The sequence below is a fragment of the Coregonus clupeaformis genome, chromosome 15 (assembly GCF_020615455.1).
Source record: "Coregonus clupeaformis isolate EN_2021a chromosome 15, ASM2061545v1, whole genome shotgun sequence".
NCBI classification, from domain to species: domain Eukaryota; kingdom Metazoa; phylum Chordata; class Actinopteri; order Salmoniformes; family Salmonidae; genus Coregonus; species Coregonus clupeaformis.
This window is the reverse complement of record NC_059206.1, coordinates 39,506,295-39,524,077: the sequence shown is the minus strand read 5'-3', so window position 1 is coordinate 39,524,077 and position 17,783 is coordinate 39,506,295. Positions and strand designations below refer to the sequence as shown.

The following is a 17,783-nucleotide window of genomic DNA, read 5'->3' as shown; positions in this document are numbered from 1 at the left end:
ATTATGTCTTTGATGTTCAATAAATGTGTTAGGTAATATGCATTTTCCGAAATGTAACACTGTGGAGAGAGAGGCTTGTTTCCTAGGTTACCAGGATGGTTGAAAATTTGCTTAGCAAGACTGATGCTCTTGTGCCTCCCGTGGTTACTTGGACACTTGGTTCCCTCTCTCCATTCAGAGACATTTCAAATGACATTACCCGACCCCACAATCGGACAAAACATCTAACAAGTATACACATCTGTCACTACAAATTAGTTAAAACGACACATTCATGTCACACTTTTGGAATTAGTCAAGATACAATATTTTTAGATGCAACTCAATAAATAATTCAGGCTTTTTTTATATATACAGTACTAGTCACAGGTTTGGATACACCTACTAATTCCAGGGTTTTCTTATTTTTTTAACAATTTTTTACATTTTAGAATAATAGTGAAGACATCACAACTATGAAATAACACATATGGAATCATGTAGTAACCATACAAGTGTTAAACAAATCGAAATATATTTTATATCTTAGATTCTTCAAATAACCACCCTTTGCCTTGATGACAGCTTTGCACACTCTTGGCATTCTCTCAACTAGCTTCACCTGGAATGCTTTTCCAACAGTCTTGAAGGAGTTCCCACATATACTGAGCACTTGTTGGCTGCTTTTCCTTCACTCTGTGGTCCGACTCATCCCAAACCTTCTCAATTGGTTTGGGGTCAAGGGAATGCGGAGGCCAGGTCATCTGATGCAGCACTCCATCACTCTCCTTCTTGGTAAAATAGCCCTTACACAGCCTGGAGGTGTGTTGGGTCATTGTCCTATTGAAAAACAAATGATAGTCCCACTAAGCCCAAACCAGATGGGATGGCGTATCACTGCAGAATGCTCTGGTAGCCATGCTGGTTAAGTGTGCCTTGAATTCTAAATAAATCACAGTGTCCTAGTAAAGCACCCCCACACCATAATGCCTCCTCCTCCATGCTTTACGGTGGGAAATACACATGCGGAGATCATCCGTTCACCCACACCACGTCTCACAAAGCCACGGCGGTTGGAACCAAAAATCTCAAATTTGGACTCCAGATCAAAGGACACATTTCCACTGGTCTAATGTCCATTGCTCGTGTTTCTTGGCCCAAGCAAGTCTCTTCTTATTATTGGTGTCCTTTAGTAGTGGTTTCTTTGCAGCAATTTGACCATGAATGCCTGATTCACACAGTCTCCTCTGAACAGTTGATATTGAGATGTGTCTGTTACTTGAACCCTGTGAAGCATTTGTTTTGGCTGCAATCTCTGAGGCTGGTAACTGTAATGAACGTATCCTCTGCAGCAGAGGTAACTCTGGGTCTTCCATTCCTGTGGCGGTCCTCATGAGAGCCAGTTTCATTATAGCGCTTGATGGTTTTTATGACTGCACTTGAAGAAACTTTCAAAGTTCTTGAAATCTTCCGTATTGACTGACCTTCATGTCATAAAGTAATGATGGACTGTTGTTTCTCTTTGCTTATTTGAGCTGTTCTTGCCATAATATGGACTTGGTCTTTTACCAAATAGGGCTATCTTCTGTACACATGTACACCATCTCATGAAGCTGGTTGAGAGAATGTCAAGAGTGTGCAAAGCTGTCATCAAGGCAAAGGGTGGCTATTTGAAGAATCTCAAATATAACATATATTTTGATTTGTTGAACACTTTTTTGGTCACTACATGATTCCATATGTGTTATTTCATAGTTTTAATGTCTTCACTATTATTCTACAATGTAGAAAATAGTAAAAATAAAGAACAACCCTTGAATGAGTAGGTGTGTCCAAACTTTTGACTGGTTGTGTATATATCCCCATGTCAGTAGACAAGCGTCATAACAGTACTGTGGTTTTGTTGGAGCGTTGGAGGTTTTGCATGATTGAAGAGGTTGAAATATGGATAACATGGTTACATAATTGATTGGATGTTTGGATGTAAAGGGGGGGTGTAGCCTACAATTGGTGGTCTTGGTCCACCTGGGTATGTGGAATTCTGTTGATTTATAGTGCGAGCCAGTTCAACCCATTCCAGCGGAATGAGCGTGCAGGCTCGGGTCCATCTGCTCGGTGCGCTGTAACAATGTTGTTGGAGAAAATAGTTCACACATTGGAATCATCTGGGTCACTGGATTTTTGAGGTGTCAATTTTCATTGCAATGGCACAAGCCAAGTGAAGCATTTCTTTCCCTAAATAAGCCTACAAAATTCACACTCAATAATTAGTTTTTCATCACATATTTCATTTTTTGACAAGATTCGTTATTTTTCATAATCTAAGCTGCCTACTACCATTCGTGTCCTATAATGAATCACATCGTTGATGAGATGTTGAAAACAAGACATTTCTCTTCTATGATTAGCTTCATTTATTTAATTTACTTTTCATTCAAGCAGCATAAGGTCGAAGCAAAATCAAAAGGTAGACGGCGGAGGCGCGCATCACTGCGCGGGCACAGCTGTCAGCACCAAGGACAGCCGCAGCCCCAAGCGTGCGTCAGTGTAATAATCACTTCACAGTAAAGCCCCGCACGGAGCCCACGGAGGACCGAGAGAGCGATTCACAGAGCATAAAGAAACCGCATACACCGCAAAATATGCTCTGATTCGTTTCTAAAAGAAAATGGGGGAAATAGACAAAGAAATATCAAAATGTTTGAAGAAAGGCTGCTGACAACTGCGGAGATAATCCAACAGCGGTTGAGGTCCTGACCATGCACATTCCTCCACATTTCACATAAATCAGCTGTCCAGATTTTCCACACTGTCCGGTGGTTCCAGTCTTTTTAACCAGGTGAACCGTGCAGTCCAGAAGCCGGGCAAGCCGAGCCGCCAACACGAGGGAGAGACGCAACCGGGGTCCTCTGTGCGGTTTGGTCGTTCACACGATGCGTCTGTTTCTGCTGGCGGTGTTCCTCTCGTGCTCCTGTGCGCGGGGCGGCTGCGAGCCGAAGATAGTGAACATTGGAGCGGTCCTGAGCCAGAAGAGGTACGAGCAAGTGTTTAAGGATGCCGTGACCCAGGCGAATCAGATCTACGGGAGAGATAAATTCAAGTTGACCGCCATCTCTGTAACGCACAAACCCAACGCTATCCAGATGGCTCTCTCCGTCTGCGAGGACCTCATCTCTAACCAGGTATCTCGGGAGGGATCCGGTGTCCCTGCATGTCCCGGCATGGGTGTTAAATAATAATAGCCTAATTAGATTAGTCATTTAGCCAGAACATTTAGGCATCTATTCATTGGTGCAAAATGTCCATCATATCAATCAGAACCATCTAGAAGGCTAAAATGATTGTGAAGCCTACCATATTTAAGTTGTCTAAATTAGTATTAGGCCTATGGCCACTATTGGGAGGGAAATTAATCGACCTATTTAGTGTGATGCAGCATCATCCCGTGTCTGTTTCAAGGGAGCTGGTTGACGTGAGTAAAAGGGCAGATGAGGTCGATATATTGTGATCAGTGACCACCACTTCATTTGCAATAACAGACAATACCATCTCAGTCTAGACTATAACCTCAGTGCCTGCCTGTGAAACACTGTGCCAGTGCCACCTGCTTCTATTGCATATTTCAAGCAGATTGAGCTGACTGCATTTTATATATTTTCCTAAAACGGAACTGTTTCTTTGCACAAAAAAACGGTTTATTTGTTGCACATAATCAATACAGAAATGTCATTATTCTCACAGTCAATGTCTCTTAGAGCCTAGCCCTATAGGCTATGATAAAAATACTATGAAACTGCGGCCTTTTCAGTGATCCATCACCTCTGGTAATACGATCGAGCTTCTGAAAGAAAATGGAAGCTGAAATGAAATTATGAGTCAGATATGCATATGACGTATATAATGACAATATAATGAGTAACTACCAAACCTGAACTTGTGGCCAAACATGAAAAGTAAATGGGCTGAAAATAGGCTGTTAGCCCGTGGCCAAATCTCTATCCCCATATCTGTAGCTTATTAGTCAGACAAAGCTATGTATTCAAGGGTTAATATAGCCTAAGGGCTCTATTCAATCAGATCTGCTTTAACCGACATCAGTATGGCAGTTGTTTTGGCGGTGTTAAGAGGTGGAACTGCATTGTCAAATCCACAAGCAGCTCCTGGCATTATACTTAAAGCAGACATTGCCATTGGCTGCACAGAGTCGCATTAACAGAAATACCATGCAGTCTTGTTTACAAGTTCGAACACTGATTAGGATCATAGAAATTCTCATAATTTTGTTGAATGATTTAAATTTGACTGTAATTATTTCTATATAGCCTACACTTTCTCATTCTGAACTTCTAACACGAGTGGGGTGGGTGTGGCTTCGTGACAATGATTGCAAGAGCAGCTGCTCACCGATGGTTAATAACGCTTGATCTGATTGAATCTAGGTCTAAATCTCATTCAAAAGTTATTATTTTATGATATCAGTTAGAAATGGAAAATCTGTTTAGCCTTTAAAAGCCGTTGACTGATTATTTTTAAGGGCCAAAAACACAGATTTGTGGGGGATGAGAGGCCAACTGCACTTACATTTTTGTCATTTAGCAGACGCTCTTATCCAGAGCGACTTCAGTTAGTGAGTGAGTGCATACATTCTTTTTTAATTTTTCATACTGGCCCCCCATGGGAATCGAACCCACAACCCTGGCGTTGCAAACGCCATGCTCTACCAACTAAGTTACATCCCTGCCGGCCATTCCCTCCCCTACCCTGGACGAATTGTGCGCCGCCCCATGGGTCTCCCGGTCACCAGGATCTCTAGTGGCACAGCGATGCAGTGCCTTAGACCACTGCGCCACTCAGGAGGCACTTCAGTGTACACAGCTGCAAATCCACTGAAATTAACTAACTAACTAATAATTAAATCAGTGACTCATCCTTAAAGGGATATCCAGAGTCAGATGGACTCGTGGATACCATTTTTATGTCTCTGTGTGCAGTATGAAGGAAAGTAGCGGTACTTTCACGAGCCAATGCTAACTAGCGTTAGCGCAATGCGTTAATATTGGCTCGTTAAACTACAGCTAATTATATATTTTAAAAAATTATGGTATCCACGAGTTCATCTGACTCTGGGTAAGTAGAACAAGGGATTAAATGCCAGAATCCCTTTAACAATGAATCATTGGTGCCATGTGAGTAAATGTTGCCTAAAAGAAGGCCAACATTGCCGCGTGCGCAACGGGCCACTGCATCAAAGCATCTTGGGGGTAGTAGTTGGGGTGCATGCCTTGCTCGTCTGACGTTATGTCACCGGCCTTATTAGGGGAGAAGGGCGTTTAGTTTGTATTATGGAAAATTATGATTTGATCATTAGAAATTGGTAGTTATAACTGTTTGGTTCATGTTATTGCTAGATCAATAACTTATGCAGACTGATGTTGTTGTTTTTTGACACGAGTGTATGGTATGCAATTGTTTTTGCCTCTAGACTGGAAAAAATAACTGGCTTTTTCACTTGAAATGCGATTTTTCTTTAGGTCATAAAAGCATTTGCTCAGGACATGTGAATACAATTTAAACCTAACAATGAAAACAACGTTCATAAGTTATGTATTGCGATGTTATCCCTTTGAGAGTTGTTCCAAAAATGAAACACATTACTAAAAGCCTGGTCCATCCCATTCACATTAAGCATTACGTTGCTTTTGAAAGCAGCAATATCATGTAGTGAAGAGAGCTGAGGTGTGAACCCTTCCCCATCCCTCTTTCAAATTCTCACCCTCTCTTTCACACACACACACACACGCACACGCACACGCACACACACAGACACACATAGACACAGACACAGACAATGTCCCTGGTCCTCTTCATTGTAATGATTGTAATTGATAGAAATGGTTACGTTACAAACATATCTCCCTTCGTTCCACGATATCTGAGTTCCATCCATCATCACAGAGGGCTGCAGGGATGAGAAAGGTGCCAATGTTCTACATGTCAAATGCAGTTAACACTGTCTGCTAACTGCATAGATGGAGATCTAACCATTTGAGAGACTCAATGAGAGGGTCCATGACAGATGGGATGGTAGATGCCTGGAAGCGCTCTTTGGATGGAAGACCTCATTTGAGGCCCAACCATATGGGCTGCACGCACTAAACCATCATGCCTGCATGTTTTTTCTTCCGCCTCAGTTGGATCAGTGTCCCATTTCTCAAGAATACTTTTTATCTAAAAATTGATATACAGTTGCGCTGTAAAAAGCTGTTAGTAGAGCTGCAGTGAGGAGCATCTGTCTCCTTCAAGTGTCATTCAGCTTTGAGACAAATGAACATCTATCTACCAAGCAGCCATATTGCTAAATGAGGATTGTTTAAGAGGAAAAAGCTTATATGACATTTCCATGTCGCAGTGATGAATCAATAGTCCAAACACTTTTTTATCCTTTCACTTCTCTGTACAGGAAGTGTGGTTATCTTTCATTCCCGTACTCCTGTCTGCAGGTGTATGCCATCCTGGTGAGTCATCCTCCCCAGTCCAATGACCACCTCACCCCCACGCCTGTGTCCTACACCGCAGGCTTCTACCGCATCCCTGTGGTGGGCCTCACCACACGCATGTCCATCTACTCCGACAAGGTGAGAAATTAAAGAGAGAGAGCGGGAGAGAGAGAGTGTGAGAGAGAAAGAGAGAGAAGAGAGAGGGGGAGGGAGGGAGGGAGGTAGGGAGGGAGGGAGAAGAGAAAGAGAGAGAGGGAGGAGAAGAGAGAGAGGGAGAAGAGAGAGAGAAAGAGTGAGAATGCGAGAGAGAAGGGGTAGGGTGAGTGGTGGAGAGGTCCCTGGGAATGGAAACAGACAAGAGAGACGAATTCTACTCCACTACTTGGCTAGCTACCAAAATAGCTCATGTAAGGCCTCATGAATATGTTAGAAATGTCACCAAAACCGTGTATGACTAGCAAGTAACTTCCTCTCACTCATTCTTCTTAATTTTCTTTCTCCTCAGAGTATCCACTTGTCCTTTCTGCGGACTGTCCCCCCGTACTCCCACCAAGCTCACGTGTGGTTCGACATGATGCGAGAGTTTCGATGGAATCACATTATTCTGATTGTCAGCGATGACCACGAGGGGCGGGCCGCGCAGAAGAGACTGGAGACCCTACTGGAGGAGAGGGAAACAAAGGTGAGATGCTCGGGCTCGCAGGACCCCTAGTGTGTGTGACCGTGTGTATGTGTGTAATCTCTGTTTAACTCTCAAAGGTCTTCTATGTACTGTATGTAACTGTTTTCCTTTCTTTTGTGTGAACACATCTCTCACTGACCATTGTGTAAACATTGGCTAACATCAATATGCTAGAGACATCTACAGCGTCTAATGTGGTCTAATCTGAGTACATCTTTTACTCATCTCATGTTGCTTTTCACCATAGTCAAATTCTCCTGTGTCAATCCACAACAGGAGCCAAATAGCGCACTTTAACCTGGGGCTTTGCAAAACATCAATTACTCCCAAACATAATGATGGTTCACAGATCCTTCATATATGTTTGTGTTGCAATATTACGTTTGGATGGAATGGAGATGAGCTATCCAGTGTTATGCTCACTTGGAGTCTTGTAAAGGGATGGATGGTTGACATATCAGTATATTAAACCAGCAACTATTCGTTTACCGGCCCAACGCTCTTAATTGCTAGGCTACCTGCCGCCCAGATCCTTGTCGTTGTCAGATAAAGGACTGTGAGACCATGCAAGTGAAATGACCCATATATGTGATGTAACCATGAGCATACTTTTAGCGCAGCGTCACCTCTGGCTCTGAGGCTGTGTTGCTTGGAATGTAGCTCATTAATAAATGTGCTGATCCACCTAAAGCCTAAAACAGACCAGTGATGATGTCCTCTAAAGGATCATGTTCCCTAAAGGAAAAGCGAAGGAACAATTAACTCATCTTTGAACATACGTTTAGTATAGTTCACCTCAGGATGTGGTTAAGGCTTTTTGCAATGCTTGTTCCCTTCAGGGAGTCCTTCCTGTAATTGTGTGACGGAGTGAAAGGAGTCCTGATTTGAAGAGTAATTTAATCAGAGGCTGGTGAAATGGCTCATTTGACACAAGCTCACAATAATTCACACCGAAGGGAGAGGGGACATTTTAAACACGTTGTGGTTAATCAGTTACACTCACACATGATCAAGATTGATTAGGAGTTACTAAGTATAATTTATGTCGATAAATCATCTTGTTATTAAGGATTGTGACTTAATTGACTTTACCTGTGGAGTGGAATTGTCTATGGTAAAGACCTACATTAGATTAAAGAAAAGTTGGTTAACTGATAGCTACTTGTTTCTTCCTTCCTGGAATCCATCTTGTCTGCTCACTCTCTCTCTCTCTCTCTCTCTCTCTCTCTCTCTCTCTCTCTCTCTCTCTCTCAATTCAATTCAATTCAATTTAAGGGCTTTATTGGCATGGGAAACGTGTGTTAACATTGCCAAAGCAAGTGAAATAGATAGTAAACAAAAGTGAAATAAACAATAAATATTAACAGTAAACATTACACTCAGAAGTTTCAAAAGAATAAAGACATTTCAAATGTCATATTATGTATATATACAGTGTTGTAACAATGTGCAAATAGTTAAAGTACAAATGGGAAAATAAATAAACATAAATATGGGTTGTATTTACAATGGTGTTTGTTCTTCACTGGTTGCCCTTTTCTTGTGGCAACAGGTCACAAATCTTGCAGCTGTGATGGCACACTGTGGTTTTTCACCCAGTAGATAAGGGAGTTTATCAAAATTGGGTTTGTTTTCGAATTCTTTGTGGATCGCTGTAATCTGAGGGAAATATGTGTCTCTAATATGGTCATACATTTGGCAGGAGGTTAGGAAGTGCAGCTCAGTTTCCACCTCATTTTGTGGGCAGTGTGCACATAGCCTGTCTTCTCTTGAGAGCCAGGTCTGCCTACGGCGGCCTTTCTCAATAGCAAGGCTATGCTCACTGAGTCTGTACATAGTCAAAGCTTTCCTTAAGTTTGGGTCAGTCACAGTGGTCAGGTATTCTGCCACTGTGTACTCTCTGTTTAGGGCCAAATAGCATTCTAGTTTGCTCTGTTTTTTTGTTTGTTCTTTCCAATGTGTCAAGTAATTCTCTTTTTTGTTTTCTCATGATTTGGTTGGGTCTAGTTGTGTTGCTGTCCTGGGGCTGTGTGGGGTATGTTTGTGTTTGTGAACAGAGCCCCAGGACAAGCTTACTGAGGGACTCTTCTCCAAGTTCATCTCTCTGTAGGTGATGGCTTTGTTATGGAAGGTTTGGGAATCGCTTCCTTTTAAGTGGTTATAGAATTTAACGGCTCTTTTCTGGATTTTGATAATTAGCGGGTATTGGCCTAATTCTGCTCTGCATGCATTATTTGGTGTTTTACGTTGTACACGGAGGATGATTTTGCAGAATTCTGCATGCAGAGTCTCAATTTGGTGTTTGTCCCATTTTGTGAATTCTTGGTTGGTGAGCGGACCCCAGACCTCAGAACCATAAAGGGCAATGGGTTCTATAACTGATTCAAGTATTTTTAGCCAGATCCTAATTGGTATGTCAAATTTTATGTTCCTTTTGATGGCATAGAAGGCCCTTCTTGCCTTGTCTCTCAGATCGTTCACAGCTTTGTGGAAGTTACCTGTGGCGCTGATGTTTAGGCCGAGGTATGTATAGTTTTTTGTGTGCTCTAGGGCAACGGTGTCTAGATGGAATTTGTATTTGTGGTCCTGGCAACTGGACCTTTTTTGGAACACCATTATTTTTGTCTTACTGAGATTTACTGTCAGGGCCCAGGTCTGACAGAATCTGTGCAGAATATCTAGGTGCTGCTGTAGGCCCTCCTTGGTTGGTGACAGAAGCACCAGATCGTCAGCAAACAGAAGACATTTGACTTCAGATTCTAGTAGGGTGAGGCCGGGTGCTGCAGACTGTTCTAGTGCCCTCGCCAATTCGTTGATATATATGTTGAAGAGGGTGGGGCTTAAACTGCATCCCTGTCTCACCCCACGGCCCTGTGGAAAGAAATGTGTATGTTTTTTGCCTATTTTAACCGCACACTTGTTGTTTGTGTACATGGATTTTATAATGTCATATGTTTTTCCCCCAACCCCACTTTCCATCAATTTGTATAGCAGACCCTCATGCCAAATTGAGTCAAAAGCTTTTTTGAAATCAACAAAGCATGAGAAGACTTTGCCTTTGTTTTGGTTTGTTTGTTTGTCAATTAGGGTGTGCAGGGTGAATACGTGGTCTGTCGTACGGTAATTTGGTAAAAAGCCAATTTGACATTTGCTCAGTACATTGTTTTCACTGAGGAAATGAACTAGTCTGCTGTTAATGATAATGCAGAGGATTTTCCCAAGGTTGCTGTTGACGCATATCCCACGGTAGTTATTGGGGTCAAATTTGTCTCCACTTTTGTGGATTGGGGTGATCAGTCCTTGGTTCCAGATATTGGGGAAGATGCCAGAGCTAAGGATGATGTTAAAGAGTTTAAGTATAGCTAATTGAAATTTGTGGTCTGTATATTTTATCATTTCATTGAGGGATACCATCAACACCACAGGACTTTTTGGGTTGGAGGGTTTGTATTTTGTCCTGTAGTTCATTCAATGTAATTGGAGAATCCAGTGGGTTCTGGTAGTCTTTAATAGTTGATTCTAAGATTTGCATTTGATCATGTATATTTTTTTGCTGTTTGTTCTCTGTTATAGGGCCAAAAAGATTGGAGAAGTGGTTTACCCATACATCTCCGTTTTGGATAGATAGCTCTTCATGTTGTTGTTTGTTTAGTGTTTTCCAATTTTCCCAGAAGTGGTTAGAGTCTATGGATTCTTCAATTACATTGAGCTCTCTCTCTCATCTCTCTCTCTCTCTCTCATACTGCCATAAGCAGAGATTGGATAGATTTATAGTTACCAGATTGAAATAATCTATCAATGTCACAGAAACCTTGATATGGTAGACACTATGATATGATACTGAAGGAAGTATCTATGTTCTCACAGTTAAAAGCTTGGACTGTGATTTTATCAGTGGTTGTAAGAAATGACTCAGCCAGCCAGGTTGGCAGAATCAAATCAAATCAAATTGTATTTGCCACATGCGCCGAATACAACAGGTGTAGACCTTACAGTGAAATGCTTACTTACAAGCCCTTAACCAACAATGCAGTTTTAAGAAAAATAAGTGTTAAGTAAAAAATGGATAAGTAAAAAATTAAAAATTAAAATAACTAAAGAGCAGCAATAAAATAAAATGCAATGCAAATAATCTGGGTAGCCATGATTAGCTGTTCAGGAGTCTTATGGCTTGGGGATAGAAGCTGTTAAGAAGCCTTTTGGACCTAGACTTGGCGCTCCGGTACCGCTTGCCGTGCAGGTAGCAGAGAGAACAGTCTATGACTAGGGTGGCTGGAGTCTGGAGAATTGTTAGGGCCTTCCTCTGACACCGCCTGGTATAGAGGTCCTGGATGGCAGGAAGCTTGGCCCCAGTGATGTACTGGGCTGTACGCACTACCCTCTGTAGTGCCTTGCGGTCGGAGGCAGAGCAGTTGCCATACCAGGCAGTGATGCAAGCAGTCAGGATGCTCTCGATGGTGCAGCTGTAGAATGTTTGTAACATTTGGGGAGTTTGTGTCATTTCCTCCTTAATGAGAAATATTCTAGTTATTCACATTTCATATTCTGTATCGTGCAGATTATTCACACTGTAATTGCAGGTTTATATGCTGTGCTGCTGTGACAAGCCACAGTGACTATTTGATGGGGTTCTGTAGCACAGCCGGTAGAGAGACTCTTCTAGCTGTAATGGATTCAGTCAGAATACTAACATTAGTGACACAACATACAATATTCATGCTTGAATAAAGTAGCAAAAATAGGGCAGTCAGAGAGGAACTCCTTGGGGAAAACAAAGCCAGTCATCTAGACAGTAAAAAAAAAAAAAAAGCCATCATTGTGCCACACAGAGATAGCTGCAAGATGGTGGAGGGCTAGATAAAAATCAATTTTGGTTTTTACATTTAAGTCATTTAGCAGACACGTTAATCCAGAGCGATTTACAGGATCAGTTAGGCTTAAGTGCCTTGCTCAAGGGCACATACAGATTTTTCACCTAGTCGGCTCAGGGATTCAAACCAGCAACCTTTGGGTTACTGGCCCAACGCTCTTGACCGCTAGGCTACCTACATGATTAGTTGATTTATATTCTAAATAAGGACCGTAGTCCCAGTTTGATTAATGCTTGTTTTGCAATGTCATGATTCATGAGTGTGCACTGACCTTGACACACTACAACACATTAGCATGCAATGTTTGGAAAGGGGAGCAGTGTTTTACAGAGCAGCGCTGACCACAACTACGTCAGATTACATTTGAGGCAGAACGGATATTTAACCCTTTCAATGGAGCGTGAAAACAATGGAGGAGAATGGGATTTACTTCAGATTTGCTTGTCAGGCAGTATAATGAACCAATGCGGTGAGTCACTGTAGCATTTGGGTAGCGGAGGACGCAGATCCCGAGCGATCTGCCTCCCAATGGTCTGAGCTGAGAGGTCAGGCATCAGGGGAGGCAGGTCTGTCAAGCAGAAGATGCTGTGTTTCACTGCGAAATGGCTCCCTGACTAAGGCAAAGAGACTGCCTTGCGGCTCCTTTCACAATATACAGGAGCAGAGTGGAATTCAAAATGGAGAGAACCTGAGGGGCATTAGTTTGCAGAATCAGACTTTTTACGTGTTGGGATTGCTTTGCACTGGAACATAGCCCTCTCAATCTAATTGTTGTATGACTGTTTCTGGACCAATGCTGGATGATGGTTTGAGGGTCTTGAGTTGTATTTGAAAGGTGGTGAATAAGGGCATATGACATAGCCGTAAATAGGATTGCTAGTGGTCAGTGGCCGTCTTTGATGTTCTTTGCAAGCCCCAGTGTTAGGGATCCCAATTTGAAGCAGAAAAGTTGGAGATTTGTTGGAATGCTTTACTGCAATCCATTTTCAACTGTTTATAATATTCTTCTGTGTCTGCATATTTTCTCTGTGCACATTACTCATCAGAATAAAAAAAGGAACTATGAAAACCTCGACCAACTGTCCTATGACAACAAGCGAGGACCTAAGGTATATTTGCATGGTCAATGCACGCCGCCCACCAACTTTCCAAACGTAGCAACTAGAAACCAGCCCAACCAGTCACCAGCCGACCCAGAAATGCCCCTATCTTGGTAGCACGTGTTTCTTTTTACTTTGAGACATTATTCCTATGATTTCACCGAAGAATGGTTTTGTTATGGAAAGACTATAATTTTCCGTAAAAAAAATAAACAAATGAACAGCGCTCCGCTTCAATCATATTAATTTTTTTCTTTCAACTAAAGGAATGCATGTTCTCAAAAAAAAAAAAAGATTGCAAGTTTATTCCTTTGTGGAGATCCGGTAGTGTGGGACAAAACACTTTCCCAGATTACTACTCCCTCCTGTTTTGTAGCACCTCTAGTTTCCAACAGTTTTTTGTTGGGGGGAAGGTTCCCCCTCACTCCCCTTCACCTGTTTTTAGTTACTGGTTGCATTGACCTTCTTCTCCCCCCTACCTAACATGCACGTCCTTCTTTGGAGCCTTGATAACCCTCAGTTTGCATGCGAAAAATGCAAACTTTTTTTCCCCTCCAAGCTTTTTTTTTAGTTGAGCCGACTTCCCTGGATCGCTTTCCTTTTTTTCTTCTCTCCCTTTTTCAACAAAAATCAACAAACCGAGCAAAACAGGTAAAGCGACAGCATGGTTTCTGAGGTGGGGGTAAGTAGCTGGCTTGACTTATTTTGTGCCCCGATCACAGGCAGAGAAAGTCCTCCAGTTCAGCCAGGAGACTAACTTAACTGCTCTGCTTCTGGAGGCCAAAGAGCTGGAGGCTCGCGTCATCATCCTCTCCGCCAGGTGAGACCTTCCTACAGCACCTCCCACTTGTCCCATCAGGCCCTTCCCATCAAACAGCCCCTCCCACTTGTCCCATCAGTCCCCTCCCATCATAGCTGACCTGCCTCTACTATTGAATCTAGTCCATTCTGATCACAATCCTTAACCCAAAAAGTAATTTTCCCAACTCCTAATTAGACCACAACTGGATTTACTATGACTTATATTTGACACTTTTTACATACTTTTACTGCTAAATGCTGGCATGATATCAAACAGTAGTGATTCACTGCAATGATTTGCATTTAGATTAAAGATAAGTAACCATGCCTGTGCCACTTAACATCTCTGTTTTCAGTGAAGAGGACGCTGCTGCAGTTTACAAGGCTGCCCGTTTCCTCAACATGACGGGCTCGGGTTACGTGTGGCTGGTGGGAGAGCGGGAGATGTCGGGTAAAGCCCTGAGCGAGGCGCCAGATGGTACGTACCATACGCCGCTACCCAACAGCCACTCGGAAAACACTTCATAACGCTAGCCTTTTTCTGGAGTCACCTTTCATTTAACCTCTATGATTAGGGAGATAAACATATAGATTAATGCTTCGTTGTTAACAATGTATCATGTGTGATCAATTGTTGAGTGTTAAGCATTTAAACGTTTAAGCATTTGATATGTTTAAAGGTTTTAAATGAGTCACAGTAGTTTACACTATAAGCTCTTAAACAAAATGTTAATATAGTGTTAGGTCCTGTGTCTCCGAACCTATTTATTTATCTATAGTCATAACTATTGATAGGTTAACCCATACATCCAAAGCTTTGCGCGCTGGCTTTATTGTACTATCCTGATATATTAATAGCTTGGTTCTCATGAGTTTATAAAGGGTGTTTTGCATTCCCCACATTGAAGTGTAACTGAAATAGAATGGTAAGCTACAATGGTCTTGCTTATGTCCTGGAGTCTGCACAAGTCTCACGTAATATGTCACTTTGTGGTCACAAACGTAAGCGTCAACCCCAGGCACTCCAACACCCCCTACCCCCATTGTCCTACGTTAGGTGGTGTCACTCCTACGTAACATTCATCACGCAGTGCAGACGGTTAGTAGCGCTATCTGACGTAAGACAATGACCCGACCCTTGCAGAAAATTATTTGTCAGTCATGTCTAGGGTTGCAAAGCTACCAGTAATTTACAAAAGTTACAGGTACTGTATCTTCAGTAACTTTTGTAATTAACAGAAAATCTATGGCAATCTATCGTAATTTTGGTAATTTATCCATGACTTTCCAGTAGATAGACCATATGGTTAAAGAGAAAATAGCCTAAATAATTAAAAAAGCATCTAATCAACAATGCCATTATTTTCAATTACCTGTGCAACTCATCCAACTATTGACTGCCACCAGTTTGATGCCAAAACATTGACAACAAATAAATATTGACATAGTAAAATAAATCAGTGTGTAAAAAATTCATGCTGAAACCTTAATATTAAACACCCAATGGTATTCACTAAGTTGATGGTTTATATTTAAGATGCTTTACAGCTTTGTCATTCTATTTTGATTTTAAAATCAAATTATTTAATTATTTCATATACACTATTTTTACAAAAGTATATTGACACCCCTTCTAATTAGTGGATTTGGTTATTTCAGCCACACCCATTGCTGACAGGTGTATTAAATCGAGCACACAGTCATGCAATCTCCATAGACAAGTATTGGCAGTAGAATGGCCTTACTGAAGAGCTCAGTGACTTTCAACGTTGCACCGTCATAGAATGCCACCTTTCCAACAAGTCAGTTCGTCAAATTTCTGCCCTGATAGAGCTGCCCCGGTCAACTGTAAGCACTGTTATTGTGAAGTGGAAATGTCTAGGAGCAACAATGGCTCAACCGCGAAGTGGTAGGCTACACAAGCTCACAGAACCGAACCACCGAGTGCTGAAGCACATAGCGCATAAAAATTGTCTGTCCTCTGTTGTAACACTCACTACCGAGTTCCAAACTGCCTCTGGAAGCAACGTCAGCACAATAACTGTTCATCGGGAGGGAGCTTCATGAAATTAGTTTCCATGGCTGAGCAGCCGCACACAAGCCTAAGATCACCATGCGCAATGCCAAGCGTCGGCTGGAGTGGTGTAAAGCTCGCCGCCATTGGACTCTGGAGGAGTGGAAACGCGTTCTCTGGAGTGACAAATCTGTGTTTGGCAGATGCCAGGAGAACGCTACATGCCCCAATGCATAGTGCCAACTGTCAAGTTTAGTGGAGGAGGAATAATGTTCTGGGGCAACAGTTTGGGGAAGGCCCTTTCCTGTTTCAGCATGACAGTGTCCCTGTGCACAAAGTGAGGTCCATATAGAAATGGTTTGTTGAGATCGGTGTGGAAGAACTTGACTGGCCTGCACAGAGCCCTGACCTCAACCCTATCGAACACCTTTGGGATGAATTGGAACACCGACTGCGAGCCAGGCCTAATCCCCCAACATCAGTGCCCGACCTCACTAATGCTCTTGTGGCTGAATGGAAGCAATCCCCGCAGCAATGTTACAACATCTAGTGGAAAGCCTCCCCAGAAGAGTGGAGGCTGTTATAGCAGCAAAGGGGGGAGCCAACTCCATATTAATGTCCATTATTTTGGAATGAGATGTTCAGGTACCCACATACTTTTGTTCATGTAGTATATTTTACATGTGATAAGGCCAGAGAGAGAGAGCCAGAGATAATTACAAATGCTTGTGATAATCTGAAGTACCCAAAAGGGCCACTAGATGTCTTCTGATAGATTACATAAAATCCTTGAAAGATATTGCAATTCTGGTAGTTTACTGGTGAACTAGTAGTATACCAGTAATATACCCCCCCCCCCCCCTTTGTAACCCAAGTCATGTCCATGTCTCAGCACCTGTTGCTGTCTTAAACTCACCTCTGTGCCTTCTTTCAAGAGTCTGCAAGACTACCGGACCAATTGCAATGAGAAAACTTAGCTGAAGTTGGATTGTTAATGTGATTTGTATATCAATTCTCTAATACAGTTGATGTAAGTTTGTTTGGTCCCACACATACACTATAGCTTTCTGCTTCTGGTATTTTCCAACCTAACCCCTATAAAATGGGTGATATAAATGAATCGATCCAACTTCAAGGGACTCTTTTTTTCATGCTGGGCAAAGTTCACTAACAACCTCAAAATATGAATCCATTCCTCTCTGATGATGTTGCCTTTTCTCAGAAAGGAATAAAAAGAAAATCAGCTCAAATCAATTTTGATCAAGATGAAGTTCATTCTTCAAAGACTTCCTGTGCTTGTTGGTTCCAGTACTGGATGATTAAAATTGCTTTCACAAATAGAGCAACAGAGAGCATGGTGCTGGATCAAAAACTTGCGGTTGGACCTTTCCTCAGGATGGCTGAACAAGAGGCTCCTATAAGTTTTTATTGTGTGTATTGCAAAATGATCCTGATGGTTGGTGGTCTAGCAGGTCACTGATTGGCTTTGTTCTGCTGTCGGTGTGATGTGAGCAGGTCTCATCGGCCTCCAGCTCATCAACGGCAAGAACGAGTCGGCCCACATCAACGACGCAGTGGCCGTGGTGGCCCAGTCCATCCAGGAACTCTTTGAAAAGGAGAACATCACGGAGCCGCCCAGAGGCTGTGTGGGAAACACCAACATCTGGAAGACCGGGCCCCTCTTCAAAAGGTACATTTATAAAAAAAAAAATATTTGGGGTGGGATAAGGGGGGGTAGAAGGATTACTTTATCCTATCCCAGGTATTCCTTAAAGAGGTGGGGTTTCAAGTGTCTCCGGAAGGTGGTGAGTGACTCCGCTGTCCTGGCGTCGTGAGGGA

General features: G+C 42.3%; 1 protein-coding gene across 9 annotated transcripts in view; it reads left to right on the top strand.

Annotated features, from left to right (window-relative positions):
- The first annotated feature begins 2,513 nt into the window (after positions 1–2,513).
- The window catches only part of LOC121582461 (glutamate receptor ionotropic, NMDA 1), a 35,655-nt gene continuing 20,385 nt past the window's right edge, over positions 2,514–17,783 (top strand). For 4 of the 9 annotated variants that reach the window (XM_041898254.2, XM_041898262.2, XM_041898258.2 and 1 more), the window contains exons 1-7: positions 2,514–3,161; positions 6,480–6,614; positions 6,982–7,158; positions 13,076–13,138; positions 13,852–13,949; positions 14,287–14,408; positions 17,460–17,634. In XM_041898254.2, coding sequence (XP_041754188.1) covers positions 2,913–3,161; positions 6,480–6,614; positions 6,982–7,158; positions 13,076–13,138; positions 13,852–13,949; positions 14,287–14,408; positions 17,460–17,634 — 1,019 coding nt within the window. In that variant the 5' untranslated portion in view covers positions 2,514–2,912. The remainder of the gene's footprint in view (positions 3,162–6,479; positions 6,615–6,981; positions 7,159–13,075; positions 13,139–13,851; positions 13,950–14,286; positions 14,409–17,459; positions 17,635–17,783) is intronic. The other 5 variants (XM_041898260.2, XM_041898259.2, XM_041898255.2 and 2 more) reach the window with 4 other exon arrangements.